Source organism: Ursus maritimus, unplaced genomic scaffold (genome assembly GCF_017311325.1).
Source record: "Ursus maritimus isolate PB19 unplaced genomic scaffold, ASM1731132v1 scaffold_24, whole genome shotgun sequence".
In the NCBI taxonomy this organism is placed as follows: Eukaryota; Metazoa; Chordata; class Mammalia; order Carnivora; family Ursidae; genus Ursus; species Ursus maritimus.
In genome coordinates, this window is record NW_024424897.1 from 16,338,458 (window position 1) to 16,360,375 (window position 21,918).

General features: G+C 48.2%; 1 protein-coding gene across 1 annotated transcript in view; it reads right to left on the reverse strand.

Annotated features, from left to right (window-relative positions):
- The window catches only part of ITGB3 (integrin subunit beta 3), a 48,691-nt gene that overhangs the window by 23,811 nt on the left and 2,962 nt on the right, over positions 1 to 21,918 (reverse strand). Inside the window, exons 2-4 of the mRNA XM_040640434.1 lie at positions 10,116 to 10,201; positions 1,909 to 2,104; positions 549 to 801 (exon numbers count right to left, since the gene is read on the reverse strand). Coding sequence (XP_040496368.1) covers positions 549 to 801; positions 1,909 to 2,104; positions 10,116 to 10,201 — 535 coding nt within the window. The remainder of the gene's footprint in view (positions 1 to 548; positions 802 to 1,908; positions 2,105 to 10,115; positions 10,202 to 21,918) is intronic.

The window sequence follows — 21,918 nt, forward strand, 5'->3', positions numbered from 1 at the left end:
ATACTAGAAGGTTTGATAAATATCATTTCTACTCTTTTTATATCCCTCTAGGACACAATTCCTTGCATTTTAGCTCCATAGGACTCAACAGTCTTGATAATGAGGAGGACAATGGAATCAATCCTTCTGACATCACAATTCCTCTATTTACTTCTCCATAAATTTCTCTCTACTTTTTATCTCATTTCCCTCCCATTCTCTCTTATCTCCTACTTAATTGTGACCAAGACCAAGAAGGTGATTAGCTTTCTTTCTGGAAACCCTCCACCCTTTCTAAATGCCCCTCTGTCTAATCGTCTGGGTCCCAAGGGTCACAGAGGTTTGGGCAGTTACTAACACTCCAAACAGCCTTGTATTCTACTGACACAACACTCCAGATCCACAGGCCAGCTCACTTGCCAGACAGGAAGCCCAAGGTAGAAAGGAGATACAATTTGGCCGGACGGCAGCAACCGAGCTATCCTAGAGCTAAAAACAGGAAGCAGGACTTGGACCTGCCTGAGACAAAGGGGAGGGATGCTGCCCCAGCTTCTACAGGAGGGACTTACTCATAGCAGGGGTTTTTGAGGGCCTCTGGCGGGGAGATGTACATGTATGGTGACACGGGCTTGTCCACGAAGGCCCCGAAGCCAATCCGCAAGTTACTGGTGAGCTTGTGCATCTGGGAGGCCAGCTTGGTGCCTAGGTTCTGGATGCTGGACAGATCATCTTTCATGGAGTAAGACAAGTCCATCAAGTAGTAGATGTCCACAGGGTAATCCTCCACTTGTCGGACTTGGATGGAGAAACTCTTTGAATCATCTGGAAGCCAAGGGGTTGTTAGTTGTTCTCCTTTTTCTCCCTCTAAGACTTCATAAGTGGATTTGGACACAGTTGAGATTAAGTAACTTCTTGATCAAATCAAACTTGAAAGCCCTGGTCCCTTCTCCTCTCCCCTTGCGATTGTATTCCTCTCTCAATCTCTCTTTTATTTCTTTAAAGATTTTATTTATTTATTCAACAGAGATAGAGACAGCCAGCGAGAGAGGGAACACAAGCAGGGGGAGTGGGAGAGGAAGAAGCAGGCTCATAGCAGAAGAGCCTGATGTGGGGCTCGATCCCACAACGCCGGGATCACGCCCTGAGCCGAAGGCAGACGCTTTAACCGCTGTGCCACCCAGGCGCCCCTCAATCTCTTGATCCTCTGATTTTTAACCTCTCTTTTTTTTTCTATTATAAAATTCTCTACCCTTTCTAAATGCCCATCTGTCTAACCCTCTGGGTCTCAAGGGTCACAGCGGTTTGGGCAGTCAGTACACTTCAGACTGTAAAAGACAGGAACACTGTCCCAGCCTTTGCTGAATCCCATAGCTCCCAACACCTGCCTTCCACAAAGAAGGGACTTGGTTAAATCGTCTTGATATAATTGGAAAGTCTAAACCAATGCTTCAAAAAACCTGTCTCATAGCCTAATCCTCCCTCCCCTGAAGGTCTCCTGCGCCTATATTCTCTCTGCCCCTGTGCCCCTGCTCCAATCTCATCTAGAAAGGGGGCTTACAATTACAAATTGCTTTCTCACCTTCTATCTCATTCAAGCCTCAACACAAAGCTGTCAATTAGGTAAAACAGGCATTGGGGGAAAGAAGAAATAAACATGTTGTTGAGTTCCTACCATATTAGAAGAATTAAGTAACTTGCCCAAGGTCAAATGGCTAATCCATGGGACAATCAAAATTCAAACTCTCTATTTTCTGATTTCAGGTTCCACTACCTTCCATTTTTCTGCATTCTCCAGCCCACACTGCCCCTGACATCCTTCTCTTCCTATCTCATTTCCATTGCAAGCTACGTCGCCAAGGTTCAGGCCTCCATCTTGGGCCCTGTGCCCATCTGTCCAGGATCTCTCCTGGAAAAGAGCCCCTTCCCTACCTGGCCGGAGCCGGAGTGCAATCCTCTGAGGGCTGACTTGAGTAATCTGGGAGCTGTCTCCAGAGCCCTTGTCGCTGAGGGGCCTGGCCTCCAGGATGCGGGCCTCACTGACAGGGAACTCGATCGACTCCGGGGCACACTTATCCTTCAGCAAATTCTCCTTCAGGTTACAGCGGGGAGAGCCCAGAGGCAGGGCCTGTAAGACAGGAGCCCAAGGTGAAGCCCTGTGGTCGGAGCTGTGTGGCTCTCTGCCTCCAGCAGGCTCGGCCGACTCCCAACAGCCTCGAGCTTACCCAGCCCTCTGGAGCTAAACCAGCAAAAATGAACTCAGGTGGTCCTTCCTAAGATAGCCCATTGTACAGAAGGGGGAAATTGAGGCACCAGAAAGGTTGGGCAAGTGCCTGTTCATGGATTGGTAGCTAGGAAGAGGGCCAGTATTGTAAGACGCCTCTTAGACCAGCAGTTTTCAAAATGAAATGCAACCCACATGTGTGTCCCCAAAATCAGTGTAGAGGATCTCAGCCATCCATTGATTCAATAAAATGCAACGGAATAGAAAGTATCAACATATATAAATAGTAAAAGTAAATATTGTTTTGCAAAATGTTTATATATCGGGAGTTGGATATAATACACGCTGATATACAATGTATTTCTTTCTCCAGGTCAGGGTCAAACAGGTTGGAAGCCACTATGTTAACACACTGGCTGGGGTGTGAGATTCCTGAGGGCAGGGGCTGTCCCCTCTCGCTTCCCAGCACCCATCCCGGGAGTCACCATGAAGGTGGGGAGCGGGGGGGACAAGGACGGGGAGGCAGCAGAGTCGGGGCTAAGAGCACGGGTGTAGACTGGCTGGGACTACATCTCAGCATTGCCTCTTGCTAGCTGGGTCCTGCGGCACGTCACCAAAGCTCTCCAGACCTCACTTCCTCAGCTATAACATGAAGATAATAAAAACCCACACTCACAGGGATGTTATGCAGGACTAAATAAAACAACGCATATAAAGATTCATACATTTATTATTTTAGAGAAAGAGAGAGAGTGGGGGGAGGGGCAGGCGGAGAGAACCTCCAGCAGAGTCCCCACTGAGGACAGCACAGGGCTCCATCCCAGGATCCTGAGATCATGACCTGCGCCCAAATCAAGCCACTCAGCTGATGGAGCCACCCAGGTGCCCCAAGACAATGCACATAAAACCCGTAGTACAGCGCCTGCCCCAGGATAAGTGCTCAATAAATACAAGCTATTGTTACGAGATGCTCTATAAATAGCTCCAGGATAAGTTAGTTATGAATAAACCCCACAAGCTTGGCCAAATCCCACGATGCCAGGCACTGACCAGAGCCTATCCTATCCTTCACTTTGAGCTTCCTCTCTCACCCTGGACAAAGGGCAAACGGTGCACCCTTCCAAACACTCTGGGGTATATCCCACAGCTCTGTGTGTGTCTACACCTGAGTACTGAGTGGGGGGCCTGCTGCACTGGAAAGAAATCCAGAAACAGGCTCCATCCTGGGTCTACCACTAGCTAGCCTTGTGCCCTCAGACCCTTCACTTCACCCCTCTGAGCCTTGGTTCTCACCTGTTGGGTAAAGGGGTTAGGAGACATGGTGTTTTCAGCCCCTCCCTGCTCTGACAGCCAGCACACTGACCCAGCACTGTGTGGGCTCCTGAGAGCTCCTTACTTGCCAGGTTGGGGGGACGGGCCAGAAAGCTGGAAAACTCTTCCCTGGGCCTGTTTCACAATATTTAGGCCTTCAGGTTCTCAATCCTCGCCTCCATCCCTACCCACTCCCTCTCACAACCATTTCCAGAAGTCAACCGAATAAACCATACCAATATCCCAGGAAAACTGGTGTGGTTTTTGTTTTGTTTGAGGTTTTTTTTTTAAAGATTTTATTTATTTATTTGAGAGAGAGAGCACAGAGCAAGAGAGAGTGAGAGAGAGTGCAGGAGCAGGGAGATGGGCAGAGGGAGAAGCAGACTCCCCACTGAGCAGGGAGCCAGATGTGGGGCTCCATCTCAGGACCCCAGGATCATGACCTGAGCCAAAGGCATACACTTAACCAGCTGAGCGACCTAGATGCCCCGAAACCGGTGTTAACATTTATTGAGAACTCACTGCCTGTCAGGCTCTGCGAAAAGCGCTTTATGTGGATTCCTGCAACCCTCCCGCTTATGGTTCTCTCATGCTGGAACTATTATTATTATTTTACAAGTGAAAAACCTGAGACTTGGGGACTTCACAAATGAGGAAGCCAATCTTACAAGAAAGAAATCTAAGGCTTGGAGAAGTTAAGTAACTTGCCCAAAGTTCCAGGGCTAAGAATGGCAGAAGTGAGGTGCTGACTAGATTGTCTGACTGAAATGATACTCATAAAATGATGGTTTGTATTAAATGCTGTGTAGAGTGAGAACCAAGGCAGAGAAGCAGAAGTGTGCAAATGACGGTCCCAGAAAGACCACGCCTCAGAATGCCCAGGTAGGGAACAGAAGACAAGATGGGGATGTGGAAGGTGAGGGAAGGACAGGTAACGTTCTGCCTCCTTAGTCCCTGCAGGTGACTGGTAACCATATTTCCAGGGGAGGGATTTGGCCACAAGGAACCATCCACACTCAAAAAATCAGGACTCTGTAGCCTAAAACCCCTACCTGATGCTCTAAGTCTCTCTCCCTCCTGCCCTTGTCTGATAGGCTGAAAGTCTTCCCCAGGTGGGTGGGAGCATGACAACCAACAGTGCTATAGACTGAATGTCTATATCCCCCAGAATTCATATGTTGAACCCTAACCCCAAGGTATTAGGAGCTAGGGCACTGGGAGGTGATTAGGTCTTGAGGTAGAGCCCTCATGATGGGATTGGTGCCCTCAGAAAAGAGGTCCCAGAGAGCTCCTGGACCCCTTCTGCCATGTCGTAGCCAAAAGACAGCCACTATGACACAAAATTGGCTGCTACCTTGATCTTGGACTTCTCAGCCTCCAGAACTATGGAGAACATTTGTTCTCCAGCCATCTGGTCTGTGGTATTTTTGTTATAGCAGCCTGAACAGACTAAGGCAAACAGTATGAGGACTCTCCTGGCCCTGGGGAAAAAAGCTTCTGGAAGCCAGCAGCTTCCTTCTCTCCAGTTCAGCTTCCTAAGTATGAGGTGGATAAATGGCATCGGCGATGGGAAACAGTGCCTCAGACTTAACCTTCTCGGCTCAAAAGATTCCAGTGGGGACATCATGGATCCTCCAAGTCTCCAAGAGAGATGAAAATGCCCTCCGTGCTCCCAGCCCCGCCCAAGGACAGCATGGCAGAAGGGAGAACTTGTGGGCCCTTGGAGTTTTTGTGCCAAACTCCTCTTGCTGCCCCTGCAGGGCTCTCCCAACCCTTCTCCCTCAGGAAGCAGTCTCCTGCTCCCAGCACTCCCTACCTTATCTCTAATTCCAGCTGCCCACAAAGCCCCAGGGAGAAAACCTCCCAAAAAAGGCAATGACTGGATAGACCAAGATGCATGGAGGAGCTGATCCTTTCCAGGGCCAAGCCAGAGGCTGAAGGGAAGGGAGACCAGGAAGCTGAATGAGAGCCGCAAGGCCACTGTGTATCTTTATTTTTTATTTTTTTTTAAAGATTTTTTATTTATTTATTTGACAGAGATAGAGACAGCCAGCGAGAGAGGGAACACAAGCAGGGGGAGTGGGAGAGGAAGAAGCAGGCTCATAGTGGAGGAGCCTGACGTGGGGCTCGATCCCAGAACGCCAGGATCATGCCCTGAGCTGAAGGCAGACGCTTAACCGCTGTGCCACCCAGGCACCCCCACTGTGTATCTTTAAGCTGCATCAGTAAAGGTGGAGAATGTTCTGGAGGGGGTTTCCTGACTCCCTGCTTTCCAATGTGACAGTGCTTATTACAAGAAGGTTTGAAGTGCTAAACCCTGCTGACAGTCCTTATGGTTTGTTATGAATTTCCTTAGAAATATAAACACTGAGAAACAAAAACTGTTTCCCTCCCTCCCTCTATGGTCACTGACATCAGAGGTCAGGAACATAACAGGCCTGCTCTTCAGTCACGCTCTCCCCGAAAGCCTTCTGTCCCAGAAGGATACCAAGGCGGTGACCTCAACACACTTGGGCAACATTCCCTTTCTTAATTACCCAGACTGGGAAGGTAGAGAAATGTCTCTAGGTTACTCAGAGAAACAACTGGAAGGAGGGAGGAGGAATGTCAAAGCTCCAGTTCCCAGTGAAACCGGATATGACCCAAAAAAGGGCAGAAATAACCAAGACCCAGGGGAAGATCCCGAGCACAGAGGTGGGAGGTTCCAGCCCACGCATGGTGTGAGCTGAATGCCCTCCCTCTCCTGGGAGAGTGATGCATGCTATTAGTCCCATTCTCCATTCATCCCATTTTGGAAATTGGGAAAGTAAAGCATGAAAAACTGTCATTATCTTACCTATCTCACAGGCTTGGTCAGGGGGTCAAAATATGAAAAAACCTCGATATAAGTCAAATATATTCAAATCCTTTGATAGGATATAAACAAATAAATGCATATGGAAGGTGACCCTTTTCTACTACTACCATTAAAATTATACTATTATTGCATACTCTTTTCTTGGAGGACAAGGGGCAATAGGGCCTGCCACTTATTTTTTTAAATTAACATTGTTTTCTTGATGGACATTCAGTGAGGACAAGAAATCACAAGAACATACAGAGAAGTGTAGAAGAGACAGAAAGAAGGAGAGGAAAAGAAAAGCACTTTGATATATGCTTATTGGTATCCATACCCCCTTGCTTATGGGGGGAACGCTTTCAATGTTATACTTTTATTTTTACAACAACAAGTTGAGAAAAACTCTCAAGATGGGGCGCCTGGGTGGCACAGCGGTTAAGCGTCTGCCTTCGGCTCAGGGCGTGATCCCGGAGTTCTGGGATCGAGCCCCACGTCAGGCTCTTCCGCTATGAGCCTGCTTCTTCCTCTCCCGCTCCCCCTGCTTGTGTTCCCTCTCTCACTGGCGTCTCTCTCTCTGACGAATAAATAAATAAAATCTTTAAAAAAAAAAAAAAAGAAAAAGAAAAACTCTCAAGAGAAACATTTAAACTCTGGATATAAAAAAAAGAGGAAAAGCAGGAGAGAAGTGAGAACAAAATCATGTTGTAACTAAAAAGGAAATAAATAATGGCCCCACACCTGTCCGCCACAGATGCAGAGAAGAAATAAGTCTCTCCCATTGGAGTCTTCTACTTGGCTAGACCCAAACCCATTCTTCTTTGCTCATCCTTGGCTGTCAGGCCGAGTGTGGGCTGGTCCACCTTCTGATGTATACGCAGAACTACGTAAGAGTTCCTAGTATTTCCCCCATCTTAGAGTCGCCAGACTTAGTAAACATTTGGGACATACTTATATCGAAAAGTGTTGTTTAATTCAAATTTCACTGGGTGTCCTGTATTTTATCTGGCTGCCTTAACTCCACCTTCATCCACCATGACCCCAGATCAGCCCCTTTGATCAGCAGTGTTTGCCAGACTTGCTATCATAACAACCCATTCCAATGCAAAAGGCCCAGGATCCATCCTAGGAACCTTTCTATTTAACAAGCACCCCAGGTGATTCTTAAAACCAGGCAAGTTTGGAAGGTTCTAGATTCCAACATGGCACTAGTGAGGCCAAGACCATGAGTTGAATCTCTGTGTGATCTTGGCCTCTTTGCTACATTCACAGCCCAGAGGCAGTACACCACCCCCACCCATATCAGTATGCAAACCCCCCCCCCCAAGAACACACCCTATGCAGATGGGCCCAAAACTCTGCACTCATCCACTTTGGCTATGTTTTCCTATTACCGGGCCAAGCACTTGCTATACACACCCAGAGCTGCTGTCCTCTAGGACCAAGAGAAAGCTGAGCCCAACCAGTTGTTTTCCCAGGCACTGCCAACCCCGCCTGTGACAGCCACGGTAGGGGAGGCAGAAGCAGAGGGCCCTCTAGGGTCAATTATTCAACAAGTCACATACAAAATGGCCCAGCCGGTTCACTTCTGGTTTTTTAAGTCAACGGCCAAGACACTTTCAGCAAGTTGAGCTTGGTCTGTGCAGGGAAAGCCCTCAGGAAAAACAAAACAAAACAAAAAAACCCAAAAAAACCCCAGCAGTCATGTTCAGGTTACAGCCCGGGATTCCCACCTCCCTCTCCTCCCTGGAGGAGCCTGGCTGACACACTTTGCCCTACACTGAGCTCCTCCGTTATCTCTCCTCCCCTCCTCCTCCTTTCCCAGAGATAGTTGCAGTCATTCACTAAACCCTGGCTTCTCCCCCCACTTTCCTGTTTATATTCCATGCTCCCAGAGAATATCTTACTGGACCTTCTACTTCTACTCATCGGTTTTCTTTGGTCCGCGATGCACGCGTTTGTTCCCTGACTCACCCCCACCTCCTCCCCACCATTCCTAGGCAGGACCTACCTTATGCTTTGATCCCACCCTGCACCTTTTCCCCATGTCCTCCCCTGGTCTGCCCCAGGAGACAAAATTCACTATGGTCATCCATAAATACACTTGCCTCTCCAAAATCTGGTCACATGACCTATGGGCTTTGTCTGGTTGGGCCTCCACATACCTCAGCTACAGGGCTGGTCCCTGTGCAGATCAAAAGGGGTGACGGAGACTCCAAGAGTATGTTTTCTTTTTCCCCAGACCCCTCTCAGCCACACTTGCCTGCCTTTTCTCTCACTCTGGGTTGAAAAGGAGAGAAAAGGAACGGGGAGCATCCTCAGAGTAACACTAGGGCTTCTCCCCTGGCTACCCATCTGCTCCAGCCAGCTTCGGGCCACCCAGTCCAAGAAGCTCTCCCTTCCTCGAGGACGCACTTGCAGAACGTCAACTTCCTTACAAAAGCAGCTTACCAATATTATGATGGCAACCAAGGGAAGGAGGATATGGCAACTGAGAAGGGAGGAGGCCACATCACACTTGAGCAGCCAGCTCAGCCCAGAGGGGTGGAGAACCTGGGGGGGGGGTGGAGGGGATGGATTCACCCACCCCCTCCCCACCCCTCACTCCCAGCCCCAGGGAATGCTTCATTTGCTAAATGAAGTCAATGTGGCCCAGATGTTGGGCAGCTGCCTCTGGAAGCAGTTCCCGTACAGAGGCAAAGTAGTGTGTTGGGCTGGCCTCCGCAGTTCTGGCACTCCTCCTGTCTAGGGATAAACACAGCCTCCCAGCACCCCCCCCACGCCTCCACCAGCCTGCCAGGGAGGTTGCCTTTTTAGGAAACTCAGCAGATTGGGAAGAGAAGCAAAGAGAATGAGGAGGCTGGATTGGAACAGTCCGAAAACTGCAGAGGGCAGAGACGTGCTGCTGTGACCCAGAGTATGCCTCAGGTAGCCTGGAAGCAGCCTGGGCCAGGAGTTCAGGTAACCACCTGCTGCGGGCCCACGCCAGTGACTCAGCCTCGGACTCTGTAATCACTGGAATCTCTCCAGCCACACTCACCCCCCGGCCCTCACCAGCTCTGAATTCCCGTCCCAGCCACAAACATAGCCATTCCTTCAGACACACTCATTCCCTAGGGCCCCAGACACAACAAACCCTCTGCCTAGACACAGCTAACCCCTTCCTGTCACCCTCCTAGCCTCATCAAATTGGCCCAGCACCTTCTTTCATTGACACCTAAGAGAGGGAAGGAAGGAGGAAAATAAAAAAAAAGAGAGAGGAAAAGGTAAAGCTGTGGGGGCCCAAACATCAGAGGAAAAGGGAAGAGAATAGATCTTCTGACTAAACATTCCCCCCAGGGAAGCACAAGATTTCTCTTTTATTTGCCTTTTAAAAACTCTGGGATGTTTATAAGCCAGCGTCCCTTCTATACCAAGACCCCTTTGCTGCCTCTCTTTTTGATACCTGAAGCCCTGCTTTCCTGGGGTGCCCCACCCCAACAAAAAGCAAACGAAGTGTGGTAAAGAGGGATAATGGCTACAGTGAGACCAGGATCCTAACCAAATTGGCTCACGCTGGGGGCCATACGACAGAATCTGGATGGCGTTCCCAGCAACAACCCCATGACAGCTCCCTTGAACATCCATCAATGGGAAGACTTCACCTTAGCTTTGCTAAGAAGGGACAAGGGGCTTGTGTATTTAGCAGGGAGGAGATGCCCCTCTGGGTCCATTCCTGCACAAAAGCAGCTGAGCCTGGGGAAGAAATAAGGTCAGATGTCTTCTTACCTCATCTGAGCACCAGGCACACACAGGACTCACAGCCAGACATTGCTGGCAGGAGCGGACGCCTCGAGTGGTACAGATGTTGGATACTGCAACAGAGACAAAGGCATTAGCACACAGCTTGGCCTGAACGGGGTAACTGGCCTGCCCCATCCTTCCCAACTTCCCCAAATACCCAGAGTTATAGCTCGCAGAGGCACGCAGCAGGTCTGAGCATACCACAGACATTCACTAACCACAGGCTGTGTGGCAAGGAAGAAAGAATGAGAAAGGTCAGAAGAAACTCATCAGCACCCTCCCTGATGAGGCCCCAGTGATGACAAGTGCTGGAGCAAGACTGAGCCTTGGACCCGAAGTGTCAGGTCATTACTGATGGATAGGCCTTAATTAACAACTGGTTTGACACCTATGTGATACATAGGAAAATCTGAGGCCCAGGACAATGCAACATGTCCTCTCTCCAATTACTCTAGTGATCACTTCACAGGCCCTACACGGGGACCCAAGGCCCTGATGCACTAACATGAACACAGCCTAAATATGCTGGGGGGGGGGCGGGGGAGATGTTCCATGGGCCGGCCAGGACAAAGCAAATCTTCTGAAACCTGCTCGAGCTTCCCAATAGCTTCCCGATATCTTCAGGTCAAGGTGTAGAGTGGTCCAGGGAGAACTTCAGAAATGTCAGAAAAGGCTGACTGAGATAAGCTGGAAGGACATGGATTGGAGTTAAAGGGCCCGTATTTGAATTCTGAATGCTCTTTACTAGCCGCATCATGACCTTGAGCAATTCACTTAACCTTCATGAAATGGTAATATCTACCTCACAGGATTTGTGCACTTGGTACATGACAAAATGCCATTCAAATGTGAACAGTCTTCACACTGTCAAAGGACAGAGAAAAAGCTGGGGGGAAGAGCAGAGACAAACAGAGAGACCAAAATACCCAGAGTAGCCTAGCCAGAAGCAAACCCCAGGCACTTGCTTGGACAGAAGCTCTCATCCTCCCTGCTTCCCCTGGCTCACCCTTCCTGGGCTCAGCCAGGTAAACCTCCTCTTTCTGCAGTGCCCCCAGGAAGGCCTTTTCCAAGATAAGGAACAGACTGAGGAAGATACATTCCCCCTCATAAGCCAGGTCCTTCATCCAATTTTCTAAAGTGGTCCCTTTGCCCCCAGCTGCTAAGACCAACAAATTTATTTTTAGGAAAATCACCCTAATCAATGGGGTGTTTTTCCAGTGCCCCCAAAACTTCTCATCAAGCTGAATGTCTCAGTCCATTTTCCTATAGTGTGACTGAACTTGCTTCCAACATCGAGACAAAACATACCCAGAAAATGTGTGCATACACACACACACACACACACACACACACACGCACACACTATTGTCAAGAAAAATTATCCAAAATTTGGAAATAGGCAAAGGAAATACCGGGTGTCCTTTCAATGTAACGCAGGGTGTTGACAAGTAGACCACCATACTTATGGATTACCTGATTTTCTAGAGGGGTATACCTTTGTTTGACCTCTAACGATTAGGATATTTTATAACTCTGTAAGGGCAGAGGTTAACTTGTAGAAAACCAGTAACAATGGAAATGACTCTTGATGAAAACGGTGTACCTGATTCTTGTCCAACAGCAATGCAAATAATTTGGTAGCAAAGGTAACCCTCTGAAGTTAGGGTTTATTGCCTTGTAGAATATTAACCAATTTCAAAACTGTCACATAACTGATTTCAACACTCCTTTGATTGACCAACTATAAATTTCCCTTTCCTGAATTTTCTAGAGATTTTTTTAAAGTAATCTCTCCACCCAACGTGGAGCTTGAGCTCAACCCCAAGACCAAGAGTCGCATGCTCCACTGACTGAGCCAGCCAGGATCCCCTCCCTTACCTGAATTTTCTTGGGAACTAAACATCTTACTGCTTCCCTCATTAATTAAGTTGAATAAGTACTTTGACACAAGTTCATGTGATATTTGTATGGTAATCATACTTTTAACTCTCCAAACATTACATCTTAACGATACCCATCTGAGGGCCCCATTGGGGGCAGAGAGATCTAACAGAAAGGGTAGGTGCCCAATCAGTAGACCGAGGTCTAACTGAGTCACCATTACTAACGTGGCCTTAGGCGAGTCATTTAACTCCTCTCGGCCTGTTTCTTCGCTCGACTGTTCTTAACATATTACAGTTATTCATCCATCTGTCTTAACAACACTGCCACCCGATAGATTTTAAGCCCCTTGAGGCCTGCCCTGCCCAGCCCAGGCCAGCCCAGGCCAGCCCCAGTCCTTGCACAAAGCAGATGTTCCATAAATATATGTTGGAGCAAATGGAGGGGTATTGGACTAGATCGGTTTGGTTTTGTTTTTTAAGCAACCACGTTCATGTCTCCAAATTATGCCTGGAATTTCAATAGAAAACATGGAAATGGGTTGAAACAGTTCCTTGACAATTTAAACTTTCATTGTCCTCCTAAAAACACCAGAATCATATGTGGAATCCTGGAAGTCCCAGATTTCCTCAGAGCTTGAGTCCATCTCACTTCAAAGGCCTTTCCCAACTCCACAATTCTGTAAGTGGGGTGCTGCTACCAGCCCATGAGTAACCCCTGGGCCCCGGCCTCTGACGTGACCACACCCTCACCCAGCGAGCGCAAGGACTGCGAGGTGGGAGTTAATGGCTATGGTTCCTGGCCTGGCTCTAAGGTTCCAAGGCCACCTCTGAGTTGGGGCAGCCCTCAGCCAGGCACTGTCTATCTATAATGGAAGAAAGGTAGCCAGTCTTCCCAGAGCTGCTGGCTTCAGAAGGCCTCACGGTTCAGAACCCAGGACTCACCCAGAAGGCTTTCTGCTGGCAAGGGCCGCTGGGCCATGTCTCAGCTCCCAGTGGCTCTTTTCCCAGCCAGATGTGAGCACAGCCCCCCTTACTGCCTTACTGAAAGAGCTCTGAGAGGAGCAGAGCCTGAACTATTTTAGGTCTCTCCCTCCCTTCTTGAAGTTTCCATGGGAATCAGCATCCAGGGGATAATTCTGGACAGAAATGCCATCGATTTTCACTGGGGGGGGGGGGTTGAGATTTTCATTCGTTGGGGGGTTGCAGAAGCGCAAGGAGACGTCGGGAAGAGTGAGAAGAGAGGGCCATGGGAGGTATGGACACATCAAATTATCTCTGCAAACTTTTTCCCAGCCTCTCCATTTTTCCATCCATTCATTCTCAAATTAGCATTTATTTGCCTATGAGTCCTTGACTTGTAGCCACAATAGAAATTCTTGCCAGATGGGAAATAAATAACAGCAGGCCCCCTCGCAGTGAATGGGCGGCCCCTGACCCCAGAGGATGAGACAAGCTGCTGGGATTTGTTCTTTAGGAAGTCAGGCCCGGGGAGTCCTGTCAGCCAGTTCCCTTTACCTCCTGTCTCAGTGAATCACAGGTTGATTTCGTGAGAACCAGCCATTCCCCCACGATACCCCCCACCAAGACCTGCCACCAAGGGTAGGTTCCCTGGATTGCAGTGGCTAAAAGTGCCTGACTCATCAGAACTCTCTGCGCCTGGGCCATGCCGATTCAGTGAGCTGCGTCTCTGAGGCCACCCCTCCCTCCTAAACATGTGGAAGGAGTTTGGGCCTCTGTTTCCAGTCATTCATAAGGCTATGTTCCTGCTTAGCCTCAAGGGCCCGGACTCAGCCCCGTGGGAGTAGGGGCGATCCTCATCAGAGCTTCTGTCATTGAAAAGAATTAACAACCCCCCACCACCCATTTCCTCTGAGGGTTTAACCAGAGCCAGGAAACCAGGTGGACTGGCCCTGGTCCTCACCGGGTGGCTCTAAGGATTCAACGAACCAATCCCTGTCAAACTCTGGGCACCAAGGGCGGGCACACAGAAGGGCTCACTACAGTCAGCTGCTGTGCTCCAGGAGCTCTCGCTTCTATTCTGTTTGCCCTCGCTGTTTTTATCCTGAGTCCCCAGCTGTTTAAGGCAGGTGAATGTTTTACTTTCTTCTTAGTTTTTCCCTGAAGCCACCCCGTTGTCTGTCTAGGACATGACACACATGGGCAGTGGTGGGAGCATGGAGACGGGAAGCACCAGACGAGGGGGAAATGATCAACTGTCAGATCTAACTTCTAAATGGAGTCAGGAATATGAGTGTTCAAAAATCCAATCTAGGAGAGCCGACCAAGAAGAGGATGCCCGTGAGATAAGATACACGGGACTGCCAGCAAGTTTGCCTGGACAGCAGAAGGAAAGACTGTGGTTTGGCACATCAGCCCAATTCACAGAACCAGAAGAGAGACAAAGGATGGGAAAAATGGAGGGAAAAAAAGGGGAACAAGGAAGGGAGTTGGAACAAGTGGAAGTCATAATGCGTCAATGAGAGCTATTTTGAGGACGCGCTGTCCAATGAGACAGGATGTCAGAAAGCAGGAACGGGCCACCCTCCTGAGGCCACGGAATTTCGGGAGAGCACTCAGTCAAGGGGCGAGGTGTTCAGGGGGAAGGGAGGGTGATGCCCACTGCATAGACTACGGACTATCTCCCTCTCTGCCAGAGAGGAGCTCTGGCCTGGCTGACCAGCCCTGCTGCTGACCCTTGACTGGGCACTTCCCAATTAGGTCCATGGGGACACGGGGTGACTCAGGCAGTGCCTGACCTTCCATTGCAGTCACCTGGCTGAGTGAGTCATCCGAGAACAAAACAGCTCATGCTCACTGCCATATGGGTTCATGAGTGGTTTCTCCAGAACAGGCTGCAAAGAAAATTTATTTTATTTTTGTTCCTTCATCACATGTAGCAGCTAAGGAAGGGGAAGGAGATGGGAAGAGTGGAGTTCAAGGTAACACACACCTCTGAGCATAAAGCTCCGGTAAGCGTTACTCAAAATGGCAGGCAATCTAAACGACAGCATTTCACCTAAGACCATGGGTGTAGAATACATCCTAACTTCAGACGACTGCATTTCACCATACCTAAGACCATGGGTGTAGGATACATCCTAACTTCAGACGACCGCATTTCACCATACCTAAGACCATGGGTGTAGGATACATCCTAACTTCAGACGACCGCATTTCACCATACCTAAGACCATGGGTGTAGGATACATCCTAACTTCAGACGACCGCATTTCACCATACCTAAGACCATGGGTGTAGGATACATCCTAACTTCAGACGACCGCATTTCACCATACCTAAGACCATGGGTGTAGGATACATCCTAACTTCAGACGACCGCATTTCACCGTAACTAAGACCATGGGTGTAGAATACATCCTAACTTCAGACGACCGCATTTCACCTAAGACCATGGGTGTAGAATACATCCTAACTTCAGACGACCGCATTTCACCATACCTAAGACCATGGGTGTAGGATACATCCTAACTTCAGAGATTTTTTAAAATTGTTTCAAGCACATCACCGTTAAATATGGTATATAACATCAGAAGACACTGGTGTATAATCTGCCTTTACCAATATTAAAAATGGGTTATGGGTTGAATTCTGTGCCCCAAAAAAGGCCAAAGTCCTAACCCCCAGTAGGGATGACTGTGACCTTATTTGGAAATAAAGGTCTTTGCAGATGTAATCAAGATAAGGTCCATAGCGGAGGCCCTAACCCAATATGACCGATGTCCTTGTAAGGGGAAAATACCATGTGAAGACAGACACACAGAGAAAATGCCACATGATGACAGAGGCAGAGAGTAACCCAGCTGGAAGCAAAGAACGCCAGAGTACCAGCTACACCAGGAGATAGGAAGCGGCAGGAAGGATTCCAACCTGAGTCTCGGAGAGAGCATGGCCCTGCTGACACCTGGACTTCATATTTCTAGCCTCCAGAGAGAATACATTTCCACTGCTTTAAGCCACACCGTTGCAGCCCTAAGAAGCTAATACAAAAAGGGTTTGCATTTCCATAGCACATATGACATGATTTTGAGGAACATTGCCCTGAAATACTTTGTATGATTAAAACAAGCCATCCTGGAATGAAAACTGCTACAGTTACTCCATCTACAGATAATGGGGAAGTGGATACTCTGGCTTTATACTTTTCTACTAACATATGTCAGTGATGTTGGCATTCGTTCATTCATTTACTCAACAAACAGTCATTGAGGCAGAGAAGTGGCTGGAGTAGTGCGCAGGGACCAGAACGCTAGGAAGCTATAACATGGGAGCGAGCATGGCTCTCATTCTCCATGTGATGGAAAGCCACTAGGGGAGTCTGGGCAGAGGTAAGCAAGAAAAGATCACCCTGGTCACTCAGAGGAAGGCAGCCATAAGGAGAACAAGAGGAAAAGAGACCAATTAGGAAACTATTACCATAATCCAGGCAACAGATGGCAGGGATTTGGATTGGGAGAGTAGCGGGATTAATAGTGTGGTCAAACCCTAGATATGTTCCAGGGCCTTACTGACAGATGGCATGCGGGGCATGGCAGAAAGACAGGACGGAGTTTGCCCCCAACAAGTGGATCCCCTTGGACAAAGTTCAAATGTTTTGATCACTGGCCATCCCCTTTCATTGACTCTTCAGCCAGTGGGCCCTGCCCTTGTTAAGTGAAGCCAGGTCACGCGTGGTGATCATCTCCAACTGGGTTAATTAGGGAGCCATGTGCAGACCACTGCAGAAGGCCCGCCTCGGACAGAGTCCTGTCTTCCATATGGCTGTCACATAAAATGAACACCCAGTCCCTGAGCAACACCGTGGGGCAGCGGCGGTAAAACCGCGAACATGATTACTGTGTAACAGTGGACGTGGTGGGGAAGACATGCAGAGCCACAGGCAGGAGATCTCAAGTCCAAAGCCACGTTGCCATTCCACTGGCTGTGCAACCTCGGGCAGGTCCTGCCATCTCCCTGGGGCTCAAAGGTCCAGTGACTCCAAGGACTCATAATTGCTCCCTAGTATTTAACAGGCTTAATGTAGCCACATCCGCCTAGTATGGGAGACCCCAAACTGCTGCTTCCTTTCCCTGTGCTCCCAAATATGCACATCATCCTTACCTCACCTGTTGTTGGGATTAAATGAGATAATTTATGTGGAAGAACCACCTGCAGTAGAGGCCCAGTCAATGTCCGCTTCCTTCCACCTTGCCTTCGCTCTAACTGCTTCCTGCATGAGGAATGCCCATCCTCACCCCCACCACGGTCCCACCTCAGGGTCAGGGACCTCTGATAGGATATGCTGAAGAAATCACGGGCCAGGAGACAAGAGCCTCCAGGGCTAGACCCTGTCAATACCCCGAAACGAGCTGTATGATCTTGGGCAAGTCATTTCAACTCTCAACATTTCCCCTTTTTGCTTATCTGTAAAGCAAACAGTGTTGGATTAGAAGATCTTCAAGGTGCGGCCAGCCCTGGAAGGATTTATTCCAGCCATAAAACATCACAGCTGACTAATGCTCAAGGAAGCCCAGCATCCCAGGATCCAAGACCCCACACACAATGCACAAATGTCCATTTCTTCCTAATAGCTTAGCAGAGACTTGATTCAAATGCTGCATCTCAAGCTCTGGAAAATTTTGTCAGCACAGGCCCCACCTCCCATCTGACTCACTCAGTATAGAGAAGAAGCAAGCCCGTACCAAGCTCTGTTCGGGGTCTGGCCCAGCAGTGCCCTGTTGGTGACCTCCTTGGCATCCAGCACTCCAGTTCTGCCACTTCTCCTCCTCCAGTTGATGTCTGGTGGGTATGGACAGCAGGCAACAGTGATGCCACCAGTCCTTATCACTACCCCCCCAAACACCCCCGCCCCCGTCTTAGTAGGAAGGCAAATTGTTCCCACCATTTTGGAAGACAATTTGGCAAAACCTATTAAAATTTAAATGCAAAATATGCATGTCCTTTGACCCAGCAGCTTTAGTTCAAGAAATTGAGCCTTTAGAGTGCCTGGGTGGGTCAGGTGTTAAGCGTCTGCCTTTGGTTCAGGTCATGATCTCAGGGTCCTGGGATTGAGCCCCACATTGGGTTCCCTGCTCGGTGAGCCTGCTTCTCCCTCTCCCTCTGCCTGCCGCTCCCCCTGCTTGTGCTCTATCTCTCTCTGTCAAATAAATAAATAAAATCTTTAAAAAAAAAAAAAAGAAAGAAAGGAATTGAGCCTGTAGAAACACTTGAACAAAGGTGCAAACAATGAACGAGGCCATCCCCCACAGTTTTATTTGTAGTAACAAATAATTAGGAATGATCTCACTGTCTGCCAACAGGGAATCAGTTAAGAAAATTCTGCCACATCCATATAGCAGTATGCCTGCTGGCTAGAGTTATAACTCTTAGGATAAATAATGGAAAGATACAAACTGACATAAAACGATGCTTAAGATATATTATTGAGTGACAATGATCCTGTTGTGAATGATCCTACTTGAGAAATAACAGGATAAATAACTGTTTGTGGTGACATATATATATAGGAAAAAAACTAGAGTAACGGTCAATAGCATTTATCTTTAAGGACAAGCCTGTGAGGGACTTGGTACTTTCTGCATTATTCTATTTCTGCACTGCTTGACTTTTTTTTTTTTACACCACAGCCAAATTACATTTGCAAGCTAAAAGAAAATTAAAGCTAATTTTAAATGTCCTCCGTCCTGTCTCACTTTCTACCCTGGCATTCATCTAAGAGCCTGCCAGACTTCCTACAACACGGCCCACCTACAACATCGAAGTCCTGTAGCCTCTTTGAATCCGAAATTCGGTGGGAACGCCAGAAAATACGTGGACCCACTCCCTTCAGGAACCACCCAGAAGAGAGCATGGGACGGTCTGTTCTCAACCTATAGAAGAAGTCCGAGAGCCGAGACACCATGTCTGCCTCCATCTCAAAGAGGTGGTCGCCACTGGCCAAGGCGGCGGAAGGTTTAAGCTAGAGGAGTCGATCCCGCGTGATGGCTAAAACAAGGGCTGGGAACCATGAGTGGATCTCATAGGCCTGGGTTTCTCTACCCAAGAATCCCAGTTAGCAAAGAGATTAAGGTTGACTATAGGGACTTTTGAAGTGGCTACTGGACGTGCCTTCTGCCGAACTTCTGGAGCTCTCCTCTGGTGCGAAGTTTTTCAAGTCTGTTTTTAACTATAGACCTCCCTTTTTTCCCCCTCCAAAGAAATCTTTACATGGAGTTCCATGTTATGAATTAGTTAAAAGGAAAACTTCTTCACTTGAAGGTGGGGAGGGGCAGGTGCAAACCAAAGACTCCCCCTCCATCTCGTTCCACTTTGCAGCCCCTGAGACACCAGGCGCCTGAGGCCCAGGGTAAGATGGCTTGTGCACAATCACCCAGCAGACAGATGAGAAAGCCCGCACAGGTGGGAATCGAATATGGGTTTCTCAGTTCCTGACCTGCAGCTCTTTTCACACCTGAGGTTTGGTTTTTTTCTGTATGAAAGGAAGTGGCTTTTGTACATTAAAAACAAACAAACAAACAATAATAATAACACAAGTTTAGGTAAAGGACTACAGACACACATGAGGATTATATATACAAGGAAGAAAAGCTGAATAGAACACACCATGGCGGGGAGAAGCACTTGGGTGGCTCAGTCTGTGAAGCATCTGCCTTTGGCTCAGGTCATGATCCCGGGAGCCTGGGATCAAGCCCTGCACCGGGCTCCCTGCTCAGCAGAGAGCCTGCTTCTCCCTCTGCCTCTGCTTCTCCCCCAGCCTCCGCTGCTCCCCACCGCTTGTGCACTCCCGCTCTCTATCAAATAAAGAAAGAATATCTTTAAAAAAAAAATACACCATCGGATTAATAGTGGACATGATGGGAGAACAGAATTAAAGGGGAACCAGTCATTTGACTCTCCAGCATTCAACTTTCTTAAAAAAACAAAAGTTCACCTCATTCTCTCCCTGAATGTTAGAATGTCTTCACCATCTGAACTAAGAAATGCAGGGGAGGGGTGCCTGGGTGGCACAGCAGTTAAGCGTCTGCCTTCGGCTCAGGGCGTGATCCTGGCGTTGCAGGATGGAGCCCCACATCAGGCTCTTCTGCTATGAGCCTGCTTCTTCCTCTCCCACTCCCCCTGCTTGTGTTCCCTCTCTCGCTGGCTATCTCTATCTCTGTTGAATAAATAAATAAAATCTTTAAAAAAAAAAAAAAAAGAAATGCAGGGGAGAGGGTAACTAATCTTTTTGTGGCAATGTGACTGAAAACCAGAAAGGAAGACGTGCATTTTCAGAGATGCTACCAAAAATTTTTTAAAAGGTAGAACAGCCCCAGGTTTACTTAACAGCTTCTGGTCCCAAGGATGATGACATACCATTTGGCCACAAAATATGCATTGCTTTCCAGACCAATAATAAAACTGCAGGATGCTACAAAATGCTCTCCAATATCCTGAAGATATTACTACTTAGCACTTGGGAAACTGAATGGCTTATACGTGGCCCAAATGCATTTATCCAATTAGAAAATTTTGAAATTGAAAGTTGCATCCGGGTTTAACGGATATAGTCCCTCTGCTTCAGGGATAACTGTCTCAGCACCCAAGGAAGATGCACTAGCCTTGGATAACCCCCTAGCAACAACAGGGGTGAATCTCAAATGTGTCTTGCTATGTAAAGAAGCCAGACTTTAAAGACTACATGCCCTATGACATCATTTATATGACATTCCATAAAAGGTGGATCTGTAGGGACAGGAAACAGATCAGAGGTTGCCAGGAACTCAAGGTGGGGATAGGGTACTGATAACCAAAGAGCTCAAGGGAAACTTTCAGGCTTTTGGAAATATTCTTTATCGTGATTATGCTGATGGTTATTTGACCAAATGTGTCAAAATTCAAAAAACTGTACACCTAGAAAGGATGGGTTTTATTGCATGTAAATTATACCTCAATAAATGTAACTTTAAAAAGAGTGTTCCTGGAGATACTATGTGCATGGGGAAAAAGGCAGATTTTAGACATTTTTTTTTTTTTTGGCTAGAGAGTTTCACATTTAAATAAATGGCAGCAGTTTACGCAATATTATTTCTCTGTTCCCACCTGCATTGCCACTCACAACCTGAGTTCCTTCAGGCCTAATGATGTTCCTTTTCACGAAGGTTCGGGTTTCGGGGGAAGGAGGGGAGGCCATGGGGGAAGTGGCAGGCCAGCTCTGTGGGCGGCAGAGGGGGCTGGGTCAGGCCAAGTGGTTTATCCTTGAAGCTGCTCAGTCACTCCCCCAGTTAATTATCTGTCTGCTGACTCACGAGTTGTGGTTCCTGTGGGCATGCTTCCTGGCTGTTTCTGCCAACAGAGGCAGAAGGATTCGTAGGGCTGGGAGGGGATGATAACCAGAGATCCTGAATGGGGTGGGGAGTCGAAGAGGAGGAATTTCGATTAGGAAATTCCAGAGTCATATCCATTCTCCCCCTCCTCACTGTTGCCTCCTTGCCCCATCTGATGCCGTCACCAGGAAACCTCTACCACTCACAGTTTGGAGGGGGGTAGAGGAGAATGCTTCCCTACTTTGTGTCTTCTCCCAGGACGGGGAGAAAAAAGCAGAGAATTCACAGAGGGTCCCCTGAGAACAGAGGTCTAAGGCACCATAGTGCCGAGATCCAAATGTGCAAGGAATTGGTGGTCTCGGCTGTATTCTACAATTCTCCAGAATGCCCAGATGGAGCATTTGAGGACCCTCTGTGAATGGATGCAGATACTCAAATATTGGGTTTCTTACAATGAGGCACAACACCTCTAGACGCTTTCTCATAGCGTTGCTATGAAGAACTGGGCCTAGAGCACTGAACAAAATAGACATGTCCTTCTCCTCACAGCACCTGAAATCTTGTGAATGACTTTTACTTTCCTCT